A 15,113-nucleotide genomic window follows, 5' to 3' on the forward strand; every position below is an offset into this window, starting at 1 on the left:
GTCCAAAGCCCCAATTTAAGTATGGACTGTCTTCACAGTTCTACACCAAAGCCTCCCTGTCCCTGCCTAAATCAGATTTTTAAAACTCACCTTTTGCTCCAGGTTTTGCAGGAAAATTCAGAGCACACCAGAGCAATTACAGGTGGTAGTCTATACATGCATCCCACTGTGCCACCCAGTGTCACCACTGGCACTAGTTGCTCCCTCTTAGATTGTAATGTGCCCAGCCATTTGTTTGACACTGAGTGCCTTGTTGTGACCTCAGAGGGAGTGACTTGCACCAGCAGGCTGCACAGTGGGACATATGTATAGACAGCCACCCAGCATCACTCCACAGTGCAGAGATAATGGCAGGACTCTGGTGCCAGAAGGTTCCAGGAGCAGTATCTTAGTGTGACTATCATGTTTTTAAAGCAAAACTGACTCAGTCGATAATTTGAAATTTTTGTTGAAATTTTATTGCAGATTACTTTAGCTCTATCAAAATTAATTTGTAGAAATTAATCATCATCTTCTTGTTTTTAATCACATACATGGTAAACACATATTTATCAGCAAGGCAATGAAATGGAGATGTTCATAATCAAAACATTAGCTTTCCTTGCTTTCATAATAAGAAAAAGAACTGCCCCCAAAGGGACTCAATGATAGTTTTAGAAAACTAATCTAATCTAGGGAGTGCCCTTTCCTGACCTCAGCCATTGCACCAAACAGCACTAGCCCCCCCCCCCTACAATCCATAATGAACACAATTCATCCACAATAGTTCCATCATTTCTAGGATCCAAAAAGCCTAGGCAAATCTATGTCTTTGACATAAAAAAGATGATGGAGTCAGTGCTAAGCAAACATTGTAGATGAAAGTGTTTTATGGGTGCGGCCTTTAAAAAGACCCCAAATTTTCCCCCTCCCTGACTTGTCTGGGGATGACACACAAAGAAGGACTTTTGTTGCCAACCTCAAGGTACAGGTAGGTTTCAATCAAAAAGATGGTCCTGGTGCTATCGGAGTATAGAGCCAACACAAGGGAGTGTAGATCAAAACCAGCAATTCAGTCTGGCTCTTAAGATTTATGGTCACAGATTACCTTATTTGGCCTGAGGTTTCTGTCTGAAACTAGCTTCTTAGAAGTGGCACATCAGTGTTCAGCACCAAGGGTAATGGTAAAATGCTTGTTTTATCCTTTTTTTTTGTCCTGATCAAATATGTTTCTATTTATAGGTCTCACGAGATCTTGTATGTTTTCTTCAGCTAGACCATGTAAATGTTTACTACGGGCAAGACTATCGGAACAAATATAAAGCCCCGACAGACTATTGTCTAGTACTAAAGGTAATTTCAGTGTACCAATATCAAAAATGAATGGATGCGCAAAGGAAAAGAGCTATGAAAATTGATAATGGAATACAACTTGTATCTGTATTGACTGTAAGGCCCATCTTATTGAATGTAACCATGGATCTCTTTTAGCATTGCATGTTTCAGGTTGTATCAGTTATCTTGAATTGATTAGGAAGTGCCTCCTTAAAAGCAGCCTGAGCACAGATGCCTTTTTTTAAAAAATTGTAAGAGGGAAAGGGGAAAATTCCTAACCATTTTTTGAAGTCGTTTTCCTTCAGTATCTTTAATGTGCCTGTGTAAAGTATATCAACTTTTATTGACATATTAGATCAGAAAATGTAGTGGTATTCAGACTGTAGAACTGCTTCTGAATATGATTGTTCTGCCTCCCTTGAAAGGCTCTTAAATTTGGAATATTAAAGTTGTTTTTAATCCAGTTGGAACTAAGTAGATAAACTGGTTTTTTTTCAGCACCCCCAAATTCAGAAGAAATCCCAGTATATTAAATATTTGTGTTGTGATGATATAAGAACCCTTCATCAATGGGTAAATGGCATCCGTATTGCTAAGGTATGTCCTTACGTCTTTTCTATTCTTTTCACAAAATTTTGTGATTGGGCATTCCCCCTGGATCAGATGTTTTTATAAATTTTATCTATCATAAGAGAAGGAAAGTGTAAACAGTGATGGCAGGAAGGCTTACTTGAAGTCATCCTTTCAAATACGGACCGAGGGAATACCAGTACTTCCATATATCGACGACCAAGCAAATGTCCAGTTATAAAATCAATTAAAACAATAGTTTGTGGTTTTGGTCCTATCCATGCCAAGTGCTTAAAGAAAATGCTGTAAATTAAAGCAAGGAACTACTGAGAGCCAGAAAAGTAATGAGAAAAGTGCAGAAGACAAGCAGAGTTTTATGACTGAGCAGACAGATTTGGTGCTGAGTGGTTCAACCATGTCAACAATGAACCCCGCTCCTCTACCCTAAACTTCTCCACTCTGGGTGGGACATAGGCCTTTGCAAATGGTGATTTACAGAACCTGAAACAATGGTGAAGAATATCCATTGAAACAGATTCTGTTCATTTATGTCATGGGATTCAGTATGCTTTCTTTAGTTGAACTTTGTCAAACATATTCGGGGCATCTAATATATGCATATTGAAAGCTACCGGTCTTACTTAAAAATGAGTAATTTTTGTCTGCAAAGAATACAGCAAGTTTATAATATGTAACTCAGTACCATTGAATCACATGGGTAGAAACAACTGGATTCATTGGGTCTTTTGCTGCCCAGAATAGGTCCCAGTAGCTTGTGGAGTGCCATGCGACTGTCATCTTTTGGAACTATCTCTTACTTCATTTTAGATTGTCCCATCATAGGGTTTTCATGGTAAAAGACCTTCAAAAAGAGGCTTTGCCATGCTGCACAGTACTAACAAGTGTTAGCTATGGTGATCCTGTTGTTGTCTCTGATAGATCCTCCGCCAGTATCACCACCACCCCACAGCTGCTTCCCAGTAGCTGTTTGGCATCTTTAGTCTGGCTCCTCAGCAAAAGCCTGTCTGACATGGAAGGCCCTGCCAGTAACATAGCCTTATGCCTCACAGGAACACACACTCCCACCACTGCAGAAAATAGTGGGTGCAGCAACATATCCCACATTATGTGGCTCCCATCTTCCTGGATGATATTTGGAGGGCTAGGATGCAGGGCCTGTAGAAGAAGAGGAAGTGAAGAGAAAGATGGGTGCTTATGTGGTCTTCTGCTTGAATGCGATCTTTTTTGCTTGCTTTTAATAGCTTTTATTTTTTTGATAGTTTAATTACATTTTAAACATGGATATATTGTGAATTTTTAGCTAAGTTTGCTTTAACTGTTGTAATCCACCTTGAGTCCTGAGCTGGGGAAAATGGTGGAATATTAACAACAACAATAATCTCACATATTAAGAAATAAGAAGGATTTTCATTGATTTGAAATTCTTTATACCATTGTCTTATGATTGTAATATTTTGTATGATATATTTTGAATAAATTTTATTTTTAAAAAAGAAAGAAATTCCAGATTTTTACATTTAAAAGTGTCATATTCCTACTTTGTAATATTAGTCAGCTAATCAATAACAGTGTCCCTCTTTCTAAATTCCATGCCAGAAATCTTTATTTGTGGGCATATGTAGGCTTCTATTTTATCATCGTAGTCAATATTGAAGCACTGTCATTGATTGTGTTCTGCACAAGCAACAAAGATTAAAGAAGAGTATCTGGAAATTTGTCACCCACAGTGTTAAAAGAAAGGCTGTCTAGAAACAGCACGTTGCAAAAAGGTGTCCATTTTAACCCTGTAGCACTTGTGGTGTATCTGCCCAAATAGTTACTGCTGTAAGTCCACAAGGCAAGCATCTGTTTTAACTTTACAGATAGCTCAATAATGACTTGGAAAATCAAGACTCCAATTTTTACATTACATTTCCACCAGTTATTCTTTGCAATCCAAGGTCTGTCAGGTTTGTTGTTCTGAAATTAAAGGTTATTTAGGAGGGTGTGAGTTGGATGATGCAAGTGGGAAATACTTACTCTAAAAGTATTGACACTGCCTGATTTTTTTATTCAGTATGGAAAGCAACTGTATGTGAACTATCAAGAAGCTCTGAAGAGGACAGAATCAGCATATGACTGGACATCCCTGTCCAGCTCTAGTATTAAGTCAGGATCCAGCTCATCTAGCTTGCCAGGTGAGTCCCAATAAGCCTTAAAATACACAGTGGTATGTCTAAATGCAATGTTTTAAAGCTTTGATTAGGTTACTTGTAACAAAATATGCATTTTCATCTGTCCATCTCCTTTGGAAACCTGAAAATGATATTTATAGTCTAAATTCAGAAATGAAATAAACTGGTTGTCAGACAGAAAAGAAGTGGGTTAAAGAGAGATTGCACTTAGAGCTTGTTTAGGTAATGACATGTGTAACCATCAAGGTAAGACAGGTTTATTCTTTAATGAAGTGTGTCTTTTCTCACCTTGTTAAGACACCAATCCAATTATCAGGGAAGTGCTAGACTGTACCACTGTTGCTTATTTATTCCACAACCATAGAAGGATGTGGAAGTGCTCTTTCAGAATTAAAATATCAATTGATTTCTGTCAGTTCCTTTTTGAACAAAGATGCCAAACATGTTTTTGGGTTTTTATTTTGCACTTTCAACAGAATCTCAGTCCAATCACTCTAATCAATCAGACAGCGGACTTTCAGACAGCCAAACAGGACACGTCCGTTCCCAAAGTATTGTTAGTTCAATCTTTTCAGAGGCCTGGAAACGTGGTACTCAGTTGGAAGAGTCTGGTAGGATAAGTGTAAGTATATGCAGTTGGCATTACTTGATGGTTTTTGCAGGATGTTCGTTTTTGCTATTGTAAAATTCAGCCTTGCTTGCAAATCTTGATTCTTGCAAACAAGGAAGCCAGAGTTCTCCCTTGCAAGACTAAGTGTGAAACGATAAAAGTTTCATACGTTCTGAGAATGTGCCGTTGCTGAAACGGTGGCTTCCTGTCACCCCCTTGGTTACCTTGTCACTTGCTCCCTTGTGGTTCATGCTGTGTTTTGTTCTTGTTTTTCCTGTTGCCTCAGTCTCGTGTGGCAAACGCAAAACCTGGATCAGCTGAGAGCTCCACTGCAGTGATGGCTTAAGCAGGGCTAGAGTTAAGGTCAGGGCCTTGTTCGACCTATTAACCTGGGTGAATGGTGCAACCAAAATCAAGCAGACTAACTCCCCCCCCCCCCCGAGACCTAATCTTTAAACACGATGGTTAGTGCACAAGTGTCTGAGTCTCTAATTGCCTAATTTAACAGTGTTATGCATCCCCACGTTTATTATTAATCTGTTCTAGTTCTCCTTTAGCATAGGTTACTGGAAAATTCTTCCCAGAGTGGAAAAAAATTAAAACAGTGCTGTGGTTTGCTGAATTTCAGATGCTTACTCTCTGCAGTAGTATGCGTAATCTGAATCAGAGCTACAAAGAACTGCATAAGGAGGGCAAGGCATTCATAAACCATAGAATTGTCTCATTTTGTGCTCCAAGATTATATGTTAATATGATGTTAAAAATTAAATTACCTTAGTATCTTGACCAAGACTTACCAGTATTTTGTGTTCTGTTTGACCTCTTGCTGTTCCCCATGAACAGTATCATGCATGCCATGACCGCCTTTCCAGCACAATATGAAAGTCATGAGAGTTTTCACCTATACTTTTCCTCTATACTGATCATCTTTATTTATGTGTTCCACTGATGATACATTAGTTCTTATTTTTCTTTTCTTCTACAGTTGAGAAGGATTAAAGTTTTAAAAGCTAAGGGGCAAACTCTGTCATATCAAGTCCTCTGTAGCAGAATTATGACTATGCAGAAATTGTTACACATGGTTTTTCAGCCTACCACATAGCCACACTTATCTATGAGTTGTATGACACTTTTTATTCAATATTTAATACGGCACTCTAACTATGCATGTTCAGACAAGCTTTCCATAAATAATAATAATTAATATATTTTGCCATAAATATATTTTTGAATATATTTTTCTCTTCCTTCTTCCAGGCTAGAATGGACTCGATGAACCGACCCTTTATTTCACTTGCCCCACCTTTGTCCCCACAGGCTAAAACAGCTGCCCCATATACAGCATCCCAGCCATCCCCACCCCTTCCACCCCCTCCACCTCCACCACCCCCTCCGCCCCCTCTCCCTAGCCAGTCTGTGTCATCTGGAGGTGGGTCGGCAACCGTGTTTGTGAAGTACAGCACTATTACAAGATTACAAAATGCTGCTCAACATGGTGGTCTTCTCTATAAACCTCCCCTTATGATGCAGCAAGCGACACCACTCCCACCACCAGGAAAACCTCAGAACCTCATACCTCCCAATGGAGTGGTCCCTCCACCCCCACCCCCACCGCCACCACCTACTCCAGGGTCAGCCATGGCACAGCTCATGAAGCCATTGCCCTCCAACCCATCAGTACCACAGTTCACACCACTACCCCCTCCAGCCCCACCTCTCAAAATCCACCAGGTTCATCATAGTGTTCACCAGCCTGCTGCTTCACCGCCACTACCACCACCTCCACCCCCAATGCCTGCACCCCCACCTCCACAGGCTCCTCCCAAGCCTGCCATGTCTCTGCCTACCCAAAACAGCACAAAAGCTGCCTCTCCTATAGTGACTCATCCCACACCCCCAGCTCCTGCTCCTTCAGCAGTAAAGAAGCAGCCAAGTTTCACCACACCCCCGGCGCCATTGTCTCCTGTTCCTCTAGGCCCTACTCCACCACCCACTTTGCCCAAGCAGCAGAACTACTCCAGTAAGCTTCCTCCTTCTCCACAATCCCCTGTGCCATCAGTTGTGAAGCAAATAGCCAGTCAGTTTCCTCCTCCTCCCTTGCCAGTCTCAGAGCCCCAGCCTTTAAAGCCAGCCCCTCTGAGTGTGCCACCACCATCTCCTCCAGCAGTGAAAGCCAAACCAAAATGGCAGCCCACTTCTGCCCCTTCTCCTGACTTTCCTCCTCCTCCCCCTGAAAGTACCCTGGTGTTTCCACCTCCACCTTCTCCTTCTCCACTAGTAGTATCTCCCACCCCAGATAAGACAGCAGGTTCTCCTGTCAAAAAAGCTGGTAAGACATCCAGTCCTGGTGGAAAGAAACCACCCCCTACTCCTCAGCGCAATTCCAGCATAAAGTCTAACAGCTCGGCAGAGTACCATGAATCTAAGAGACCTTCTGTGGACAGCCTGGTTAGCAAATTTGCACATCCACCAGAGCCTTCAGGGTCTCCTGCCAAGGAGTCTTCAACTCCTCCTGCAGCGCCTCCAAAGCCAGGAAAGCTCAGTCTGCCTATAGCACTTCAGCAAGCAGGGATTTCAGCAAAAGCACCTGCCGTAGGAGGACCTGGGAAAGGTGCTGTAGAAGAGTTTCCTTCGCCTCCATCAGATTCAGACTTTCCCCCACCTCCTCCTGAAATAGATCTTCCTTTACCACCCGTAGAGATTCCAGCTGTATTTTCAGGCAGTACCTCTCCAAAAGTTGCTGTTGTCAATCCCCAGCCTCAGCCCTGGTCTAAATCCTCTGCGAAAAAAGCTCCCCCACCAACCCGTCCCAAACGTAATGACAGCACCCGACTCACACAGGCAGAGATGGCGGAATCACAGGTGACTGCAGCCGCCCCACAAGTGCCCACCTCACCCAAGTCCGGCCTTAGTGTTCAGCCTGGCTTCCTGGCTGACCTGAACAGGACTCTGCAGCGCAAATCCATCACCCGCCACGGCTCCCTCTCTTCTGCCCGGATATCGAGAGCAGAGCCAACGGCGACTATGGATGACATGGCTTTGCCCCCACCCCCGCCTGAACTTCTCACAGATAAGCAGAAGACCAGCAATTTTGGAGGTAGTCATATATCAGGCTATGCAACTTTACGGAGGGGCCCACCTCCAGCACCTCCAAAGAGAGATCAAAACACTAAACTGTCAAGAGACTGGTGATAAGACAGTGTGATACACGTTGGCTTCTGGCAGACGCTACAATCAACAGGTCTTGCATTGTGACTCCTTGTCTAATATCCACAGTCACATATAAAAAGTGCTGTTCATGGTAGCTATGATGACAACATTTACTTCCAGAATCAATTCAAAAAGGGTTTACTGTCTGTATTTGGTCTATCCAGATGAGGGGTAGGCTGAAATGTTTTGGTTTTAAAATCCTTCGTATGGATTGGACCAAACTCTTTAACACTTCTTTTTTCCTTCAGTTTAGGAAAACAACTGTTGTCTGTCAGCGTGAGACATGTTGGTGCATGTATTATAAATGTAGGTATATAATATATTGTGAAATATTTTGTTGCAGTTATAGGGGATAACCAGAATGCTTTTGTACATCTGTATTTATTGTTTCAGTCAACTGATATATATATATATATATATATATATTACGAGAACTTGGATTGTGTATCTTAACTAGAAAAAACCTTTACCTTTGAAAAATGAAGATATTAGGGGGCACTTTAAATTGGCAAAGACCTTTATTGGCAGTTGCTGACGGGTATACAATGCTGACAGATTATGCCAGTCTCTGTACATTGTCAACTGATTGAAAAATACATACACAATCTACCAAAACATTCTGGTTTGTAATACTACTGAGATTTAGGTCCGTAAATAGAAAAAAAATGCTGTACAGTGGCGCTGCAGTGGAATATATTTGGACAATAGAAAAGGGTTAAGAAGAGAGCGTATGGAATTAAAATACCTAACAATTGACTTGTTGTTTATTAATCCTGTGCACACTTGGGCCCCACTGAACACAGGTCTTTCCTCTGCATAAAAGCATAGGAATTGGCTGTACGACTGCAATCTAGTCATGCTTATAGGGAGTAACTTTTAATGTACTCAGTGGGGTCTACTTTGGCAGGATCATATAAAACAAATACCCATTATTCTTGGCTGTTTTTTATTTTTAAATTTTTTTATGTACTTGTGGGTGTCTTTTGCATTTAAATGGAAATGGTGTATCTGCCAGCTCCAATTGAAAGAATTCTGGATGTGCTGATGGCATATCTGACAGCAGATTCTGTTAAGTTAGGTTGACAGTTGGCATTCCTCAGATTGCCAGTGTGCCAGCTTACATATGGCCATTGCACATGCATCTTTTCAAGTTAAGGTTTAATCTAAGTGTACATGCAACTACCACCCTGATTTCTTCAGCTGCTTACAGAAAGGGGAGCATTTATTAAGCATTCACCAGTTAAAAAGCTGAAAGGTGGCAGAGGAAAGAAGGCAAAGCAGATACGGGAGAAATTGCTTTATTGACCCAGGAAACATCTGGGGGGGAAGGCACTAGAAATAATGATGCATTTCTCATACACCAGGTACTGGTAAAAACTCAGTGTGAAAGCTAGACAGTAGGGGATGCCTTAGCTTCTGCCATTTCTGATTGGTTGGGTTTCAGTGTAAAACAGTGCTTCATACTAAGGGTCTGTGGTATAAGAGGAATGCTAACTTTGGAAGTGTATTTTTACCATGTATTTTCCTTAGATGAAGAATTCCTAGATCTAAAACACTAAGTACTGTATACGCAGTGCAATACAATACGTAGGTGGTAAAATTCTGCATATTGACTACTGTGAGACATTTATCGTAAACTGCATATTGTTTATGCTGTGAAGGTGTATCTGTCTGTCGGGGAGGAAGGACATTCTGTTTGTTCTGTACTTTAAACATTGATTAGTTGAAAGAGAATTGTGTCCAAACTGGAGTGGTGAGTATTGCAGTTAGCGCAGTTTATCCGCACATTTTGAAGTATTAAGATAGCGGGAGTTATATATTGGGCTTAGTCATTCAGACAAACTGTCCACCCTGACCCATTTGTATTTATGAAGAAAAAGGTTTTCCAACAGGAAACATTTTGCCCTAGCAAAAAAGAAAATTCAGACATACCTGCCTTGGTACAACTTGGACCGGAAGAGTTTTAAAAGCAGGAAAGGCTTGGTGCTGTGTCATCTGATGCTGATCTCCTTCCCCAAATGTGCCCTGGGCTTAAATTATCCTCTTGTGGAATAGTTTACTTGAGCAATAAGAATATACCATTGTGTGCATTTTTAAAGCACTGCTGTTGGAAGGCACTTTTTTGTATCTTTTGAATTGTTTAGAGTTTTGTTTCTTCTATTTTTGTGCTTATAAAGTGTCCTTAACCATTTGCATTACTGCATTTTAGCATGTTTGACGTTATCTTGCTAATGCCTTACAACAAGAATACGGTTGTTTTCCATTGGTAATGCATTGGTGCTCTGACTTTGTTCCTACTGCTGCTTGGACCAAATGCTGGACCCAAGAATGAAGATATCATTGGGGCAATGTGAAGAAGAGGCCAGATAGCAGCCTTGCAAGCCAGGTGCACAGGCCAGGGGGGGAGAAGCGTGTAGGACAGCTCTGGAACAACTACACCAGTCTGTTGGCTTCCTTATTTTGTATGTTGTTGGTTATTTTGAACAGGTGTCTTTGGGCAACTTTAGTTCCCCCATGTTGGCAAAACTGACCAATATTTGCATGGATAAAATATCACTTGCAATGATTTAACAGGTGTGGAACATGAGTATCTGTGGCCCAGTTGTGGTTGCAAGGCAATGTTTCTCTGACATGGAATTTGCCCCACGAAGCAAAAAGCAACCGCTGGGTCAGGAAGGCATCTTCTTAATCAATAAGGTGTCTTCTGAGGCATTTTAATGTGTGACTTCCCAGATTTTTTTCCTGGTCCTCCAAACTTTCCAGGTGAGTTTATGCATTAATATTTATCTATTTATTTTACCAATACACCCTGGTACTGATTGATCCTTTATCATTTTTGTCATTGTCTTTTCTACTAACCTTATTTCAAAAACTACAAATGGCCTGTAATGTACGTGAGGAGCATTCAACCACAGTAGGGCAATTCATTCACATACAAATTGCCATCTTTTCAAATCATGAGAATAGAATTGTTGCATTTCTTATAGATTGGTTGCCTTTGCACCTAAAGATGTTCCCTGACAATAGCATAGTGATTACTGTCATTTCTTTCACAATGCCTCTATTTTCTATTTTGTAAAACTATTTATGTATTCATACTCATTCCTAACTGAGTTTTTCAATGCCTTGTGGCTGCAGTTTCATTGCAAATCTCCTTGAATGTTGTGATCTGTTCCTGGAAATGAGGCATACTTTTTAAAAAACCTCTCACCTCAAAATTAAAAATATTTAATTAGCATTGAATGAGTTAAATGTAGATGAGTCCTGAAAACTAGACTTCACAATTGTTCTGACTAACAGCTGAATTCATACCCACCTTAACTTCAGTAACCTGAAATGTAAATGTTACCTCTAGTTTTCCACTTCTGTAATAATTTCATTAATTGATATACTGGCTAACCAACCACACATCCAAGTAGTTTTTTGTATAGTTGCAAAAAGGGCACTACACATTTCTGCCAAACGTTTTGTTTTTTATATTTAAAGTAATAAATTGGGTTTCATTTTGGGGGGGAAAGAAAACATAGTTACAAGCTAGAGTATCATGGTTCGGTTTAAACTCAAACTTTTGGTTGCGTCCCCGCATTTTGCAGGTGCGTATATTCAAAATGTTGTTTTCCACACTGCAATCATTCTGGCTTGTTAATAACAGAGGTGTAAAACAGATGGAGTCTGTAGACTTGTGGAGTCTATCTACATGGATAGTTGCTTTTGTAAAATAATGAAAAGCGGATCATTTAAAAGTTTTCCTTCCCTCAAAGTTGAAAACGGTTATAGCACATGACCAAATGACACCTTATATTTAAGCAGGGAATTGGCAAAGAGTCAAGCAGGCAATTGTTGAACAGCAGGGAATAGGGGAATTAGGATCAACCCCCAACTGCTTTCATCCCTTGTGCCTGCTATTTAACCACAGTGCATTTGCTTTCCGTAATTACTTCCTAATCTGTCATTTCTCCATTTGGATATACAGAAGCAAAATTTTCATCGAAAACTCATTCCATTTAAGATGCAAAGCAGGCATCAGAAACTACCTAACATAAGTGAGCTGCACATCCCTTTATTACTCACAATTTCTGTCAGCTTTGTCTATTTTCTCAAAATTCCCCTGTGTCCTCTGAGAAGGCCTACTGCCGTTTCTTAAAAAATAAATAAATCTCCCTACTCCCTAAGCCTAAAACAAGGAATGTGGACCCTCACACTTGTAGGGAGTGTGAAGGCATGTTAATTTTTCCTAAAAATCCAAAAACTTTCGGAATCAAATGGAAGGCATTTGGGGGGGGGGGGCACATGCAGCCCACAGGCTGCATTTCTCCATCCATTATAAGGAGCTTACTAATCTAATTGCCGTTCCAAGCACTGTTGAGTATTTAAAATACTTACGTAATGCATACTAAACACTTCTAGTTATGAATTTCATTTAAGGGATTCATTTGAGGCCTGATTCTTTGATGGGAATGGTCCATCCCTTCATCAGGCTAGTTGCTGCTATGATCCTTCCACCCACCTACCTATGGGGTTAAAAAAAAACCCTATCTTCCTGACACTCAAAGCCCACTCTTATAGAGTAACCCGTGTCAGTACAGCAGGATGCTACAAGTGCGTATGGAGCAGGTACTTCACACTGCCAAAACCCAGTTTTGAATCCCTTTCTTGTGGGCTCTTGTCACTGCCACACAAGCCCCTTCTGAAGGAAGTTAAGGATTCCCATGAACAGCCTTCGGCAGCTGCCACAGACCACCTGCCTCATATGCTACTTGCCTTACACACTGTTGATGGGGCTACTTCTTATGGTTGCTTTTAGAATGAGTGGATGAATACTGCAGCATTTCTGTAGTAAAAAGCTAATGTCAGACACACTATGTGCACAGCTGACCTTGGCTTTGCTCTTTGGGGGCCCCTACATACATATCCTCTCAATGATGAATAAGGCAGCCCCAAAGTAGTTTGGACTCCCTTGGTCTACCAAAGAAAAACAAGACAGCTGTAGTACTTTTCTTACAATGCTTATTTGCAGCCTTGCTACAAGCGCAGGCCACACTACAAAAATAGGGGGAACAGCTTTGAGTAGTTTGTGTGTTGCCTTTGTTTGAATGTGGAAGGTCTCCTGTAAAATTATCTATTATTCACTTTGTGCTGTAGCTTATTATGCTACCCACTATGTACTTTACCTTCAGAAAATGGATGGAGTCATTTGTCTGCTTTTTCCTGCTTTACCTATTTTGTAATTGTAAATCTTTAGGATTGTAAATTGTGGGAAAGAACATTAGCTTTGTTTCGCAGCCATTGGTAGAATCAATGGTGGTGATCCTTGTAATTGATGATACACATGTACGACACCCATGTGTCAGCAATGATCTTTGTCTGTGCAGCAGATTTGTGCTAAAGTGCTGTAAATACATTCATGTTTACTGCTTTCCAGGAAAAAAAATTGCACATCTTTGAATGGGACTGCCTTCCCCATCTCCTTTCCCTTTAAGAAAGAAAGCAACGCGCATTGCAAGTGATGATAACTTATGGTTGAGAAGAGGTTTGTTCTATATAAATATTCTATAAATATGTATAAATATACTTTTTTAAAGCATGGGAGAATACAAAACGCATTCATGACAAAGTACTCAGAAATCATTATACAATGGAATATGCACAAGTTAATAAAGATATAGTTACATTTATCTGTGGTACTGTGGTGTAAACTGCCAGGATGCACTTGGCAAAAATATGCTCTTCTATCTAGGATTTTTGTTTGCGCTTTGATGTTTATCCCACAATCTAGCAGTGTATTTCCATACTGAACACTAATCACCAGCAGCACCTTTTTACCCACAATTATTATTATTATTAACCTTTATTTATAAAGTGCTGTAAATTTACACAGCGCTGTACATACAATCTTTTTAACTGGACGGTTCGCTGCCCTCAGGCTTACAATCTAGAAAGATGCAACACAGAAGGAGAAGGGAGTGGTGGTGGGGAAGGGGATGAGGGCCAGCAGTTCTTCTCTACCTCCGAGGCCTGGATCAGGGGAGATAGACTGGAGGGAGGGCTTGGGTTCTTAATGGCACAAGAACCCAATAGCACAAGAAACCTAGAGATTGGCACTAGGGGGTTCCTCTACCATTTTAAGAATGCACAGGTGGCTGCAAATTCTGATCTCTCTTCAGACATAGCCATTCTTTGAGCAAACAAATTACTCTCTTCTTGGAAGAGTACATTTGTTATTGTTGTGTGCCTTCCAAGTTGTTTCCAACTTATGGCAACCCTATCATGGGCTTTTCTTGGCAATATTTGTTCAGAGATTTGCCATTGCTTTCCCCTGAGGTTGAGAGAGTGTGACTTCCCCAAGGTCACCCAGTGGGTTTTCATAGCCAAACTGAGGATCAAACCCTGGTTTTCAGAGTTGTAGTCCAACAGTCCAACTACTATGGCACGCTGGTTCTTTAGCTTTGGCAAAGTTACTCCAGGCTGCTGTGGCACCATCACAGGAAGGTTTCTCATCCACACAGCAAGCTAAATAATGATTGGTGGCTTTGGCTCAATTGACTGTCATCAATAAAGATACTAATGGAAGGAAACCTGGAAATAGGAGGAAGGCTTTATTCGGGTAGACAAAAGAATGTTCATTTAGATGATACATTGAATATAAATCTTTGGTGGACTTTCATAAGTCTATCAACTTGTGTTCTCAAGATATAATGGGAGATTCCACATGATAATTGTCAGCCTTTTCCCTATTTTTTCAGATTATAAAAATTTGAGAAACTCAGTTGTCTCACCAGTTGGTTCTTGGAAGTTTCCATAAGCTCCATGTAGATAAGTAACAAGAAGTTGCCTTACAGCAGGTCAAATTCCCCACCAGGCCCAGTATTGTTTCTTCATTGTTGTCTCTGGACAGACTGAAAAAATATTTACTGCACTTGAACTGTAGTGTTTACAGGTATGTAGTAGGTTGTTTAAATAAAAGTCTTTTACTTGTAGTTCCCCCACCCCCCTAAAAAACCTAGCTTGCTTGTGTATTCCCATTATGAATACCAAAATGTGTGAGGAAGACAGGATTACTAAATTACTTCAACTATTTTACTGAGTATTTTTCCTCCCGGTACACACACCGCTGGGTTGCTTTTGTTTTAACTGTGTCAGCATATACCAAATTACACTGAAACAGCTGACACTTAATACCAGCCTCCTCAGTAATTCATCTCTGATAAAAGGAT

At 40.7% G+C, this 15,113-nt stretch overlaps 1 protein-coding gene across 4 annotated transcripts in view; it reads left to right on the plus strand.

Moving 5' to 3' along the window:
* Positions 1-13,563, plus strand: part of LOC149313571 (ras-associated and pleckstrin homology domains-containing protein 1-like) — a 77,579-nt gene extending 64,016 nt beyond the window's left edge. For all 4 annotated transcript variants that reach the window (XM_089519345.1, XM_089519347.1, XM_089519346.1 and 1 more), the window contains 5 exons: positions 1,222-1,332; positions 1,813-1,911; positions 3,962-4,082; positions 4,556-4,701; positions 5,947-13,563. In XM_089519345.1, the coding sequence (XP_089375471.1) occupies positions 1,222-1,332; positions 1,813-1,911; positions 3,962-4,082; positions 4,556-4,701; positions 5,947-7,881 (2,412 nt within the window). In that variant the 3' untranslated portion in view covers positions 7,882-13,563. The remainder of the gene's footprint in view (positions 1-1,221; positions 1,333-1,812; positions 1,912-3,961; positions 4,083-4,555; positions 4,702-5,946) is intronic.
* The last annotated feature ends 1,550 nt before the right edge of the window (positions 13,564-15,113 follow it).

The sequence above is a fragment of the Sceloporus occidentalis genome, unplaced genomic scaffold, assembly GCF_023333645.1.
Source record: "Sceloporus occidentalis isolate IW3139 unplaced genomic scaffold, rSceOcc1.0.p SCAF_4, whole genome shotgun sequence".
Lineage (NCBI taxonomy): Eukaryota > Metazoa > Chordata > Lepidosauria > Squamata > Phrynosomatidae > Sceloporus > Sceloporus occidentalis.